The 14,952-nt window shown below is 39.5% G+C and overlaps 1 protein-coding gene across 2 annotated transcripts; it reads right to left on the bottom strand.

Annotated features, from left to right (window-relative positions):
• Positions 1-66: 66 nt before the first annotated feature.
• Positions 67-14,902, bottom strand: LOC148376480 (uncharacterized). 2 transcript variants are annotated; one of them, XM_088347549.1, is made up of 12 exons: positions 14,550-14,902; positions 11,164-11,297; positions 7,229-7,344; positions 7,070-7,150; positions 5,399-5,436; positions 5,152-5,285; positions 5,005-5,074; positions 4,823-4,942; positions 3,433-3,525; positions 3,275-3,358; positions 3,035-3,197; positions 67-535 (listed from the first exon to the last, which is right to left on the bottom strand). In XM_088347549.1, the coding sequence occupies exons 1-12, from the start codon at positions 14,669-14,671 to the stop codon at positions 344-346; spliced, it is 1,347 nt and encodes a 448-aa protein (XP_088203675.1). In that variant the 5' UTR covers positions 14,672-14,902; the 3' UTR covers positions 67-343. The 2 variants fall into 2 exon arrangements, with proteins under 2 accessions (XP_088203675.1, XP_088203683.1); XM_088347557.1 differs by having other exon boundaries at positions 3,433-3,522.
• Between the last annotated feature and the right edge of the window lie 50 nt (positions 14,903-14,952).

Genomic DNA, 14,952 nt, shown 5'->3' with positions numbered 1-14,952 from the left:
ACTTCACATGCCTTTTCCCTCGGTGGCCAGTAGTGGGCGTCAACGCAAGGAAATCAAACCGCGAAGCGTCATTTACAGTTTTATTTTTATAAAAGAAATCCATAGTAAAAGAAACATTTCCAAATAACAGGACACGAAACGTGGAGCGGGGAAAGCCTACCCAAAAGAAAGCATGAAGTCTGACAAGAAAAGCAACAACTTCCATTAGGAATTCCACTTGAAATGCGACAAGCATCGATGGACTACAACGTGACGGCCGGAAAATGAAGCGGATCGCAAAGGGAATACTTTTCCTTCTTCTTGAGATCGCGATTCGGGATGGACGGAGCGAAGACGGCGCGCTTTAGTCGCTGACGTCCATGTCGTCCTCGCGGGCGTGGTCCTCGTCTTTGTCGCCGTTGACCTGCCGCGAGTCGCCGTTACCGTCCGCGAACTGAGGCGGGTACTCGGAGTCCGAATAGTCGGACGCTTTCCTCTCCTGGCGTTCCTTCTCGCTGTCGTAGCCTTGCTCCTCCTCGTCGTAGTCTCTCGTGATCTGAAACCGGCACCGTGGATTGGGTCAGGTGATGTAGTTTAGGATTTGTCAACGCATTTTAGGGTTCAACTGATTTGCCCGCAAAAAAAAAAAAAAACAGTTCAATTTATCCTATAATACTAACTTGATTACTCACGTTTTATCAGTTCCATGTGTAACGGGTGTAATATTATCATATGTTTTGTTGAAATTCCTGCTGAAATATCTCTGTACAGTTTGTGTATAAGTGTCCTGCAATGAGCGACACAACATACACACACCATATGGTTAGCACCTCCGCTGGTTTTCAACATCTTCAGTAGAGTGCAACGTACGGCAAAACTAACATAAATGGCGACAGAAACAAAACAAAAATAAATCCAAACAGCTCGACAACATCAATTACTGTGTATGTTGCAAGATTGGTCAGATGTGGTTTTAATGTTGTTAATAAACTGTTTGCGGAGCACCAACAGATCTTGGCTTACCATTAGCAGAACGCTGGAGACTGCTAACAATATCCGCCTGCCAGTCATAAAATCAAAGGCTAAACTAAACCTAACCCCATACCAGCAGGTGGCACTGTTGGACTTGTCATTACAGGCCACTTATACACAAACTACATATTTCAGCAGGAATTTCAACAAACCAAAAGTTATTATTACACCCGTTGCACAAGCAACTACGCGTATCAAATCAATTCCCACAAAGTAGAAACTATATCCAGGGTATTTCTTTGCCCCAAAGCACTGTGGGATTTGTAGTAAATGGACTAGACTCCGACTATCTCACTAAAACGTTTCATGCATTGGTTGCTTTCTCGGGGACACCCCCTCAGCAGAAATGCTACAATCCATACATGGTGGTTGCAAGAGTTGTATCCATCCATATAACATGTAAGTGTATGCTTGTACAGTTTTTATATTCCGATCAAACCACCTTCAGGAATTTGTCTGGACAAATTACTGTGAAGTTGGTACATTGGGATTTGTCCACTATTCATTGTGTTCTGCCAATTGAAGGCACTTGTGAAACCCTTAAAACCTTGCCCTTCACTCACAGGCCAAGAATATTCAGTTTCATGTATTTTATCTGAATAAAAACCTCCAACTGCTTATTCCAGCACTTGTTTTAAGCAGTCTTGTCTTGCCACCCTAATGTTGATTCTGAAGAAAAAGTCTGTCCTGCATCTAAGTGCCGTAAATTCCGGACTATAAGCCGCTACTTTTTTCTCAAACCTTCAACCCTGCGGCTTATTCAGTAATGCGGCCAATTTATGCAATTTTTCTAACAGCTGCCAGCCGCGCTCGAGTACAAAAGGTAAGATTTAGACAGGTGGAATATATGCGCCGAGGAAGACTGCAACTTCATAGCATGTGCACAAATTAAATTAGCGTAGACATATCCTCATCATGCAAATTGCAAAAAGAATGGCACATGATGTAGGTTTCAAGTTAAAAGCAAACGAGCAGTCCGATAAAGAAGGAACTAGAGCTACTGTACGTAAACTTCACTTTGCGAGCGTGTTGCTAGTGTGTTTTTGAATAAGGGAGCGCGGGACGACATCTATTTGACAAAGTCTCTTGCCCACATTGGGGAAGACGACGTGTTTGTGGACGCAGCGGACAATAGTGGATATATATTTTTTCCACCCTTACCTTTGGAAATATTTTTTTTTCCCTTGGATTATTTTCAACGGAACCCGGACTCTGCAGGTCTGCATCAAACCTTAAGTCCCGGTATCATTTTCCGTTGATTTTGGCTTTTATACTGTGTACTTTATACTCAGTTACAATCGCGGGACTCAAAGCAGAGTTTGGGCTAATTTTGTGATTGTCTTACATGTTTTAATGTGGGCGCATGCGGCTTATATACAGGTGCGGCTTGTGTCAGTACAAAATCGGTTTTCCTCTTAAAATGTGGTGGGTGCGGCTTATAATCAGGTGCGCTCTATAGTCCGGAATTTACGGTACATGCTTCCAGCAAACCACGTATGAGCACTACTTGTGTATAAGACTGGTCGCAAACTGCTTTTGGAGCTTGAGCAAACAAACAGTAGTTTTTGGATTTTGGTGAGTGACATGAAGTCATCCTTTCACTAATGTCAAAAGTTAAATGTGGGACCCACGTCTATTGACATAATGCCGTCGCTCATGTTTGCCCCCAATAATCGGACTGCTTGAAAACGCCATGGGTAAAAAGTGTTTCAATTGGCATTAGTCTTGAAAACTATTTATTCGGGACACCCCGGAAACTGGGAGTTCTTTGATTTGATTGAGTGTACTGACGCTTGTGAAGTGAGGCCTTGATTTAACAATGCAAGCAAAAATCACAGAACTGATTGAAATGAAAATCCACTATCTACTTAAGATGCAAAAATAAAACTGACGGAAACATTGGAGTCCATAACCAGAGTGTAGGAAGCTATCTCCAAAGTTACTTTTAAATGGGTTCCTGCCAAAAATAGGCTCCAGCCAGATCCTCGACTTACAAATGTTTCTCTCTTAAACTTGCTTTTACCTTGATGTCTCCTTTGTCTCCTCCATCATACTTCCGGTCCCTGTCCCTATCTTTGTCCCTGCTTCTCTTCTTCTTGCTGGTAGATCGCTCTCGATCCTCACGCACTCGCTCCTTGTCGCTGCGACGCTCTTTTTCCTTGTCGCGCTTCTTCTCCTTCTTGTGTCTGTGTGACGGAGGACAAAATACTCACGAGTCAGCGAGTGAATGAAATCAACGGTTGCTGCAGGTGATTTTGCTCACCTGCGTGGAGAGGGGGACCGGGAACTCCTCCTCTTGGGTGACTTTTTGGGAGAGCGGCTGGCGCTGCGACTACGTCTGCGTCTCCTTTGACATCACGGGACGGAAGGATGTGAGCGGGACTCTTCACCTCAAAAGGTGGTCAGCGTACGGTTACTGACCTGCTTATACTGCGTGATCTCCTTGTGGTGCTGTAACTCTTGGGTGGCGTCTTGGACCTTCTCCTCACTGCATCTTCCTTCTTACGATCCCTGCTAGGAACATTTTTTATAAGACAAAAAGAAACGGCATTATGAAGCAACCATAACATTGCCTAGTAACTCTTTTTAAATCTGAGAGCTACTTTTTTGTTTGATTAGCATTAAGGCCGGTCAGTTTGATATTCATTCATAAAAACAAAATGTGTTCATACTATCATATTACAGAGTTATGATAAGAAGTAATTTAGAATAGCCTCAGTCAACCACTAAAAGATCTGCCTTGAATTATGGGACTGAGTGATTTACATTTATAAATTGAAAGCTAATTTTAAGACAAATTTTTGCGCAATTTATCATGTATCTAAAAGGCAATGATGACAACAATTTCTATTGCCAGTTGGTAGTATACAAAATCATGCATGGACTTGCTCCTTCATATCTTTCAGATTTTATTTCCCCCTATTTTCCGGTCCGGAACTTTCGCTCTGAAAATGCTGGTCTACTAGTGATCCCAAGAGCCAAGAAGAGATCCGCAGGTTCGAGAGCGTTCTCCATTCGGGCCCCGGTGCTTTGGAATGCTCTTCCCCCTGAGATTCGATCGGCAACCTCAGTGGAAATGTTTGAATCTAAGCTTGAAACACAGTTCTATAGCAAATGAATAAACTATATTTTATGTTGACAATATCTGTGTATTATTTGCCCTCGTGTAGGTTTTAGATCAGGGGATGGTGTCATAATAGTCTGTAGTTTGCAATAGTCTTAGATCTGTGCAGCCCTTTGAGACTCTTTGTGATTAAGGGCTATACAAATAAACATGACTTGACTTAAAATCAAAATTCCCTAGAGAGTCACTATGACTCATCCCTGGTGAGCCATTTTAAGAGGCAGTACAGGGGGGCTAATGAGGTGTTCTTATGGAGCTACCTGATGTCCGCTGGTACCATTTCAGTGGTTTTTTTCCAGGAACAAATTAAGAACAGACAACTAGTTCGCCTTGGTATAACAAACTTAATATAGGGTCCGAAAAAAAAACACGTTTTAATTTCCTACTGTGTGGAACTTGCTTTGCAATATTTTAGTTTTTAATTTTGTTCCTATTTTGCCGATCATTATCAATCTCTTTAAATTTCTAATCAGCTCATATCTAGTGCTAAGTTCAGCACGATGTTTAAATCTTTCCTACATTGATTTGTTTGTTTGGATTTATGTACCATTGCGCGTGGATTAGGATTGACTTTACAAATCATTGATCAAGTAATTCCCAGCCACCCACTTTACAATAAAATGTAATATAACTAAGATTGGTAGTGAATAAGTTCATTATGTCATCATGTAGATTTCCTGCAGGTACCTGGATCTGCTCTTTGAGCGCCTGCCTCTGTCCCTGGAACGACTGCGCCTCCTTCGAGGGCTTTTCGACCGCCTCCTGCTTCTGGAAACCGAGCGCCGTCTGGACCTGCTGCCGCTTCGCCTGAAACATTGATCCAAATGTCAATTTTGATCCAATTAATTTCAATATTTCTCAAAACGCACCTGCGTCTGGATCTGGAACGGGAGCGCCTCCTTCTGGACCTGGACCGAGAACGCTTTTTCCGGCTGTCATCTAGTGACAACACAAGATGGAAGTGAGAAGATGCCTGGCAACAAAACTCAACAAAGCTGAAAAAACGGATTGCTCACGTCCGGGTTCGATGGCGGCAGAAATGAGCGACTGTGCCTCTCGCACCCTCTTCATGGCTTCTTCCATTTCCTTGTTGGCAGCGTCGGCTTTGAGGCCGGCGCTCAGGTTGAAGCCGGCGGCCAGCGGGTTAAGTCTGCAGGGCGAAGCATGTTAGTTCTGATAATACTAAATAAAAATATTTTTTTTAAATATATTAAAACACCAGTAATCCCTCCCCTCTCCCTGAAACCTGTGGTGTGCACTTACTGAGGATCCGCCATGAGCTTCAGCAGCTGGTCAGCAGCCTGCCAACACACAAATTCATAAGACAATAAATGACAAAAGCAAAGTGAGTTCTACTTATTAGCCCACCGTATTAAAATTACCCCAAATGGTTATGCAACCCAATGGGTCACTGCGAATTTCCTGCAACATCTAACGAGAGTTCATCTTTGATTTACCTGCAGAAAATGCCTGTAACTGCCATTTGGCAGATATTTGTATTTAATGTCGTCATGAAGCCCCTGAGGATTAAAAGCGGGTACCCGTTCTGTTATTTTAAAGGAAAATCAACTCAAAGTTGGATTGTAAAAGCGTTTTGGGAGGTCTTCAGTGACATGAAATGCGCTAGATGAATCCAGACTATTTGCCATTTGTATTCCTCAGAGTAATCTTTTTAGAATAACAAGAAGCAAATCTAAGTTAAAACATTGTCCGATTGTCTAGCGCACATTTAATTTAGGGAAAAATAAACTCATAGAATAGGTGCGTGTTTTATATGAAATTTTACAATATTATACATACACACACTATATATATATATATATATATATATATATATATATATATATTAAATAGAGGATTTATCAGTCAAATATATCAGTGGACGCAATCGCAAAACGGTGCCTAATTCTAACCATCGGATCACAAGTGATTAGACTTAATCTTACTAATTTTAGTCACGGTACTATTCATCTCTGGTACCATGAGTAAAAATAGTGTCAAGAGAATCTGGTGCCTTTTCATGTGTCATGTACATCACTGGAGGTCCAGTAGTGAGGATTTGGCACCCACACCGGGTTTTTTATTCCCAATGTATCCAATCGCAGAGTTGTCGTTAACAAAGTTGAAAAAGAGTGTGACAAAATTTCATACCGATTTTTAACCAAAAAGAATGGAGGGCATTATACATGAGTGAACCTTGACACAAATAAATGCGGTACTTTAATACATTTTTTACTTCAGGTAAAATAGATTTCTAAAAAATGCCTTAAAGCAAATGGTTGATTTTAAAAGTAAGCAAAAATATCAGACACAGCAGTTGGCAGAAAATCCCCCACCCCCCCCCACCCCCCTTTTTTTTTTAAATCTTAGTAAAAAAATTGAATCCAAAAGATGATCTTACATCAGGCCAAAGTTGTTGTTTTTTTACTTAAGTTTTAATTGTACTATATACTAGAAACAGTAATAGGTAATATGAACGCACATTGGCCGTCTAGATGAGCTAAAAAATTTTTAAATGTATCATTTTCAAATTGTTGTCATTGATTACAACGTTGTTATCTACCAGCAGGGTGAAATTTATTTGCTTATGGATGCATTTGTTTCATCAAGCATCACTTTTCTAACTTTCTGCAAATTGAAAAAGACTTCTCTGCTCACAGCTCACCCCTTTCTAGAAATGTGCTTTGATGGTTGTTACCTCAGCAAATGATAAAACATTTCCATTGACAGGCAGAATTGTTACAATTTAATAGTTTATTTTGTCATTAAAATAGTGGAAAACAAAATTATTGTCAGAAAATAATATAGCGTTACAATTTCTCGCTCCCATAAAACGATACTGAATAAAACGTTTGACTGGGAAATCAATAACTGTATGCACTATTTTTGTATTGATATTAGAAATGTGTTTTGCATACAATATTGTATGCTCACCTGAGGATTTATGTTAGGCCCCGGGAATCCAAACGCAGCCATAGCATCCATGTTGAGACCAGCAAATGGGTTGGCTCCAATCTGAGAACAGACGTCGCCGATTAATCGTGCAAAATTCTTAAATGGCCTCCAGACAATAAACGAGGATATGTGCCTTACAGCGGGACTGGGCATTGGGTTGGGTGTGGGGAGAAGTCCTCCTCCCGGCATCATACCGGCAACGGCGTTGGCCGGCGTCAGCAGAGATAGCGCCTTGGCTTCATCTGGGATGGATCCTGAAGAGAACACAGGGAGGCGTTAGACAGGGAAGCAGCGACCGCATTTGCCTCAAAACATGTCCAACATTATGAAGTGCCTTCACACAGAGGTTTTACCTTCCGGGGCTGCGCAGACTTGAACACAATGATTGCAGTGACACAAAACTAATGCTGGCAATACAATCACACTAAGTCCAATGAACACTGCCAAGAATGTATCACCTGAACGTGTTTGCTAAGTCATGAACCAAACGTGAGCAAGCCCAGCTCTTCTCCAATGGGCAGTGACTTTTCATTTAGACGCTTTACTCAAACAAGCGACTCACTCACGGCGCCTTCGCTACTAAAAGAGCACACACAGAGAAAAAAATCGGAGATACAAACAACAGAGAGAATTTTAGGGCGGTTGGCAAAAATTCGGGCACAAATGTCTCCAGAAAGATAAATGGGGAAAAATTATTTGTACATCACAGTGTATTTGAAACCACACGAGGCCTGCATCTATATTTGTCAGCTTACCTGTCAGCGTATTGATTACACAACAACCCCACTTTAAATCACATCACTGTCAATTTCATTCAAGTGTCGTGTCATATCAAAAGAGCAGGGCAACCCCTAGGTCTCTTTTAAAGAATATATATAGATAATGCACCCATAAAAAGTTAATTTATGTTCTGTTATTTGCTATTTTTGAGAACAATATCATCAAAAATGTAACTTTGCATTTATTGCAATTAAAATATTTTAGCATTTTGTCTCAAAAAGCAAACATTAAAACTGTAATTGATAAGATCCATACATGGATGACAATTTTAAAGAAAATCACATTTGCCTAGCCACTAAAATAGCAGTGTAATACAAACATAAAATGTACGTGTAGACGGGTCCAGGTATAAGTAGCTGACATTAATTGTCTAAAGAATTCCCGTGTGACTACAAAACTTGTCCATGTGGCTGTTCTGTGTATGGTTAGCTTAAGTGCAGTTTGTTAGTATTCAGCTTTAAAAATCAAAGATGAGCTGGTTGTTAGAATTTATACACTTGTAACCCGTTGGTTTAAATTTTCCCGAGGCGATGAGTTCACATCACTTAAAAAGAAGGCTAGGTATTAGCCGAATTGGCAGGGCAAATAAATAAATACTATGGCTGGGAAATTCAAGGATTATATAACCAATATAGGGGAATAAGTCATAACCAGGCTAACATATAACTCGTTTAATGTCTTCAATAATATTTCCCACGAGAAAAATCGTGAACAGTGAGGTGTTGAGCACTGATGGTGAAGGAGATGGAAAGACCCAAGATAATAATTTTGCATTGTTTGAAAAAAATAAAATAATAAAATAAATAAATAAAAAGAATCCACAGAGAATTAGTTGGCCCATTAAGATATGTGCCAATGTTTTCCATTTCATTTAAAAATGAACTAAAATATTTGGGGGAAAAACATAAATCAGCCGTGATTATTTGTGTTGTTATTAAAGGGTTTGGATTCTGATATCGGCCCATGCCTACTGAAAACTTCTACTTGTATGAGTTTAGAAACGCATCGCACATAAAATAACATTGATCCACAAATTCGGGGATATCCTAATTTTTATATTTATGTGGTTGGTGTACAGCTTTAAAATATTCACAAACTTTATGTAGGACCTAATGCATTTACAAAAAGGGCGATAGTTGAAAATATTCGTGCTACAGCTGGCTATAATTTTTTTTGTATGTTGTGACCTGAAGGGGACATCATAAAAAAAAACATTGATCCAATTTAACGTTCTTTGCAAAATTCAGATAAAGACAATATATAAAGGCTCGTTTTGCATACCATATATTGTACTCAGACTTTGTAGACATTCCCTACTGACAATGCATTTAAATTATATATATATATTTTTTTTAATCGCTGAATAACCCATTAAAAAAAAAAAAACACAAGGTTTACCCAGAGTGACCCTGCCTCCAACCCAACCTCACTCAAACCCTCTAAAACATCGTAAACACACACATGACAACATGTACACAAAAAGATCACACTGGAAAGAGAGAGAAAGAGGGGGGGAGAGAAAATGGCTGCAGGAGACAAAATAAGTCGGGTGGTATTTTCTGCAGGAGCGTTTCAGCCTGCGGGACTGGCTGAGCCAGGGAAAAACAACTGTAAAACACAACAACAAAAAGAAGACCACCGTTAAATGTTACGCATTGTAGCAACATCTTGTGAGTCATGTCGACGGACGTCTCAGATGCGGCGGGTGTTTAAGCGAGAGCTTTCTCTCTTCACTAAAACTGCTGCTTTTCAAAACTCTTTCGCAAACCAAGTATATTTTATAACTAATTACTCTGTTGTCTTGTGACGCACAACTCCATAATTGTGCATAATTAAACAATTGGAACCTCCCTGCCTAACTGAAGGGAATTTCCAATTCTCACATTCCGTGCCAAATTTTGAGACACCTAACAACATAGAACACCATGCAAATCAAATCTATAATTATGAATGACCGGAAATGAATTTGTGATCAAAAAATCCTATTTTCAATTTTGACCATTATATAATCATTTTTTTATAAACGTATTTGCAAACAATTATATTTATGATCACGATGTTGTTTATTGTTGGTTTTATGGGAAAAAAAGGTAATAATTCGGTGGATTACTTAAATGCAAGACTATTCCTAAAAATGTTTAAGTCTTGCACATATCTTGACAATTCTCATGAAATTCATTTGTTGTACTTTATTCTTGCAAAAATATTTATTTCTATTTGCAACATTTCATAATAGTGTGATTTCTTTCACAAATAGCTGCATTGAGTAAAATCTACTTGTCATATTTGTTCAGATTTCTTTGGTAGATTCTCAGTTACATTTAAATACATTCCAAACTTTATATTACATTTCCAAGTTTATCGACATAGTCATAATTCATAGTATTGTCATTATTTTCTCAAATTGTGCTCTTTGCTTGGAATAGTAAAGTCTCAACTGAACTTTAAAGGCACAACATCAAGTGTCAAGCCTTGTGTTCTTTTCCTCATGTTGAGGTTTTTGAGTTTTTCCTGGCCCTCATGTAGGTTTTAGATCAGGGGATGGTGTAATAATAGTCTGTGGTTTGCAATCAACTGTACAGCCCTTTGAGACTCTTTGTGATTAAGGGCTATACAAATAAACATGACTTGACTTATGACCTCTGTAGGTGACATAACACATCTAAAAACCTTCTTGATGCTGGTAAGGAACCAAATTCAAGGCATCCTTCTGAATACTTTATCCAAATGTGTTATAGGTTCAAATTCAACCAATTGTGTAACCTTACGTACTATCTAGTGCTTCGCTCTAAAGCACCTGGAGGATATGGACGTTAATTTGAGCGGAGAAAACATGGAGACAACAGAGGACAAAATAAGAGAGGGGTTGGCTTGAATGAATCCTGGCCTTTTGCAAATGTTTACAGTCCCCTGTTGGTGGGCAGAGGACCACTTTCAGCCATCAAGCAGGGGCTGCGTTTGACTTCCTCACTACAAATCCACACACACACACGCGCACACACACACACAGGCATACACAAATGACAAAAGAGAAGTTTAACAGAGGATAACCCGGTATAGAGGGGGAGGACTTAAATGCATTGATTGAAATGATGATTGAATCCAGAACCTTTTTAGTTAAACAACTATCCACATTTTGCTATACTGCCATGATTTTAAATTTTTGAGAGGGCGTTTAAATAATTACTAGAGGCAGTAAACCAAAATAGTAATTAAAAATTACGTGCAAATGTGTGAAGTTAACAAATGAGCAGTTTTTTTAGCTATTTGTAGGTTTTAATAAAGACACAAACCTTCAGCAAACGGGACCACGATCAGCGCTCGGTCCACAAAAACAGTGTTGGTCAGATGTTGGGACACGCCAACGGACTCGGGTTCCTGGAACTTCACAAAACACACTCGTGACGTCACCGGGACAGGAGAGTCACTGTCGGGGAGAAAGAAAAGAGTTAATTCAGAGACCATGAGAAATTTAACAGCACACCACACTAATTAGACAAGACAGTAAACATTTTACCGTGGGTGTCATACATATTAGTGTTAGGCCAAATTAGTTCAAAAGTTTTCTATATGGGAGTAAAAGGGGGCTTTTACATGGGAAATCAGGTTTATTTGTATTTTTAGAAAATTCCAAAGCGTTTAGTCTACATTCATTTGCTTGCGTCTGAGGGGTCAAAACGTTACACCAATTATTAAGTATTTTTTTAATATACCTTTTAGATTAGAAGGTTCATGTCAAATCGTGTTTATTTGTATAGCCCTTAATCACAAAGTCTCAAAGGGCAGCACAGACAAACGAATTACTACACCTCGTGATCTGAAACCTACAAGGGCAAGGAAAAACTCAAAAACCGCAGGATGAGGAAAATGAAGAAACCTTGAGATGGAGCCGCACGTGATAAGGATTCCAGCTTCGCTATTGTAAACAATAGTCAATTTTCGTTAATGTGTGTTGCCACAAAAGACGAACTACATTTGCGTTGAATCTAAATAAATACCAGATATATATATATATATATATCCAGCACGGCAGCGCAGTGGTTAGCATGTGTGTGACACAGTTCTGAGGTCATGAGATCGAACCTCCTGTGTGGAGTTTGCATGTTCTCCCCGTGCTTGCGTGGGTGTCCTCCGGGCACTCCAGTTTCCTCCCACATTCCAAAAACATGCATGTGAGGTTAGTTTGCTGGTCCAAATTGTCCCTAGGTGTGAATGAGCAAGGGAATTGTCTGTCCCTGTGTGCCCTGCGACTGGCTGGCAACCAGTTCGGGGTGTCCCCTGCCCACTGCCCCGAAGATGGCTGGGATGAGCTCCAGCACCCCCACGACCCTATTGAGGATGAGCGGTTCAGATAATGGAGATATATAAATATCCATGCATGCACACACAGGGACAGACAATTTGCTCGCTCATTCACACATAGGCACAATTGGCCCGGAAAACTAACACACACATATACATACATTTTATATATATATATATATATATATATATATATATATATATATATATATAAATATACATACACACACACAAAACAATACCGAGAATGGTTGAGTATTGTTATTTGAACAGATCACCCGTTTTGGGTAGTCTCATTACAGAATATATTGCATGTTGATGCTTTCCGCTTGACCACAGTGATTTTATTTTATTTTGAAAAATAAGTTGAACATTTTTGACACAAATGGACCAAACCACTAACTAAATATTCATAAATTTCAGTTTTCTGTAATATCTTCCCAAGAGGCATCACCGACGTAAACAAGCAAACAAATCGGGAACACATACATATGGAAAACAAAAGTTCATACGTTCATTTCTTTATCTCTACCTTTTGCGCAATGTTGCTGCTCATTGCACTATTTTTCGAGATACACACACTTTTAGTTAGTGTATTACCTATAGAGGGCTCCGCGCTTTGTGCTAAAAATAGTAACACGGCTTCGTGCCGGCATCTTGGAAGTCTGTCGATTAAAAGCGGTGATAGCGAGAGGAGCAAATATTTACTCAGTTTGTCTATTTATTTACTCAACTAGCTTCGTTTGTGTACGGATTTTGTCCATCAACATTATGGAAAACTACGTGGAGAGTTTAGACAAGCAAGCACGCGAGCGGTACGCTGCAAAGTTGCATTTTATTGGAAAATTGGATCCCAACAAAATTAAAAACAAGGACTGGAAGTCTGATCCCGATTTGTTGCCGTGTGTGACTTACATCGAACTTGTTAACTATCTTATTTTCCACCCAAGTCCCTTTGGTGAACTGATGGATTTTCAAAATTACAAAAGTATGGAAGCCTACGACAGATTTGTTGAGGAATCCTCTTACTGTGTTTGTCAAGGTTTGTGATGTGGCGAAAACATGCTAACATTGGATGATACTACACTGAAACTCAAAACGCTATCCCACCCCCCTCAGCCATTGTAAATTAAAAGGTGTTAATTATGAGCCTTTCATCTAAACAAAGATTGAAAATAAATACAATTGCAAACAGCGCATACTTCATGTTTGTTTGATACATGTGTATGGTGAAGTAGTTATTTAATAATGTTATCCACTGCGAGAGAAGAAATATCTCATCAAAGTGGATGAAATGCACATTTACTATGTATTCTTGGTATATACTTGTTCAACATCTAGATCTTTTAAGAATATTTTTTCAGAAATGTTACTCAAGAAGCAACCCCTACAGTATTTAACCTAGCCATACTTGAATGGTGGGACAGTACACATGTTCCATAACCTTTTTAAAATTTATTTCTACATCATAAATTATTCAATTTACCTGTCAGAAAGTGGTCAGAACAAACACGAACACAGTCAAGCTTTGGCAAATTCGACCGGTTGATAGCTGCCAGCCACATTCGTCTTCGCCGTTCACTTTTCTCCTGAGCTTCAATCCCCTGATTGTAAACACACTTCGAAAGTCTAAAGAAGCCCTTCCCACCCTTTTCCCCTCGGCTACAACAGCCAACAATAACGCACGTATTCGGCATTACAATGTAGAATCTAACTGGTTCGCTGAACAATAACAATGAAGTGAAAAGCTTTGTGGACTTCCAAAATGGCCGCCAGCAATGCATTGTGGGTAATCTTAGGACCTCGAAGCACTCTATACGTCATAATACTCTGTTTAAATCTTAATTTTATACATTTTAAAATAATGTACATTTTAAGTATATTAATTACTCTTTGATCCTGGAACGCCACATGTAATATCGTCGCAAACAATAAATACGAAGTTGTAATCAGTGACCACAAAACAATTCTATTCGATTAGGCATGCTTGTGTTCCAGAAAGGACTCGTTTAATATAGACTGTTCCGTTTCATTGGCCTTGGTACACAGATTAATTCGTGCGTGTTTCACAAGCATAAGTTCCGTTATACAGATTTGTTTAAATGTTTGTATCAGAGTCAAAGAGTATATCAAAATATTTAAAACATTTCTGCATATTGACAGAGTCGTAGTTGGGCTTTTTTGGTCCAACGTAACGATTTTTGGAAGGTTTTTTTAGCCGAGCTAGCTAAAGCTAGTTAGCTCGGCTTCACAAATAGCATTCGCGGGCTAGGCCTTGCGTAGCGTTTTGTCTTTATTATGGCAGTGAAATAAGTTAATTGACACAAACAAAATACAAATGAAAGACAAAACTCAGTGCTTCGTTTTGAGTACTTACTCCGGAGGGAATAATTTGAGCTCTTCAATTGTTCCGAGGAAGCCAAAAAGCGTTCTCATCTGTTCCGATGTCGTGCTCGGCGACACGTTCGTCACCTGGACGACCTTCGTCGTGTAACTCATCTTTTCCACCTAGTAAATAACACTATCGTCAAGAAGTTTGATTTAGTCACCCCGAGAGTGACCGGTGAGCGATATAAATGGCGATTAAAAGAAAGTTGCTGGGTTGATGATAACTGGTACAGCGACAGCCTACCACCATGTAGCGGCCATGTTGGGGATGATATGCTACGTTCGAGTGATTTTGGAAAATCGGAATTGTTCAAGTCTCAAACTGGACGACGCAATTTCGATTGTCCTTTAGGGGGACACGAGCCCGACTGTAGTCCAAATGTTTCTCACAA

The sequence above is a fragment of the Urocampus carinirostris genome, chromosome 1 (genome assembly GCF_059441175.1).
Source record: "Urocampus carinirostris isolate Australia breed hairy pipefish chromosome 1, RoL_Ucar_1.0, whole genome shotgun sequence".
In the NCBI taxonomy this organism is placed as follows: Eukaryota; Metazoa; Chordata; class Actinopteri; order Syngnathiformes; family Syngnathidae; genus Urocampus; species Urocampus carinirostris.
The sequence above is the reverse complement of the archived record's forward strand: the minus strand, read 5'-3'. Positions and strand labels throughout refer to the sequence as shown.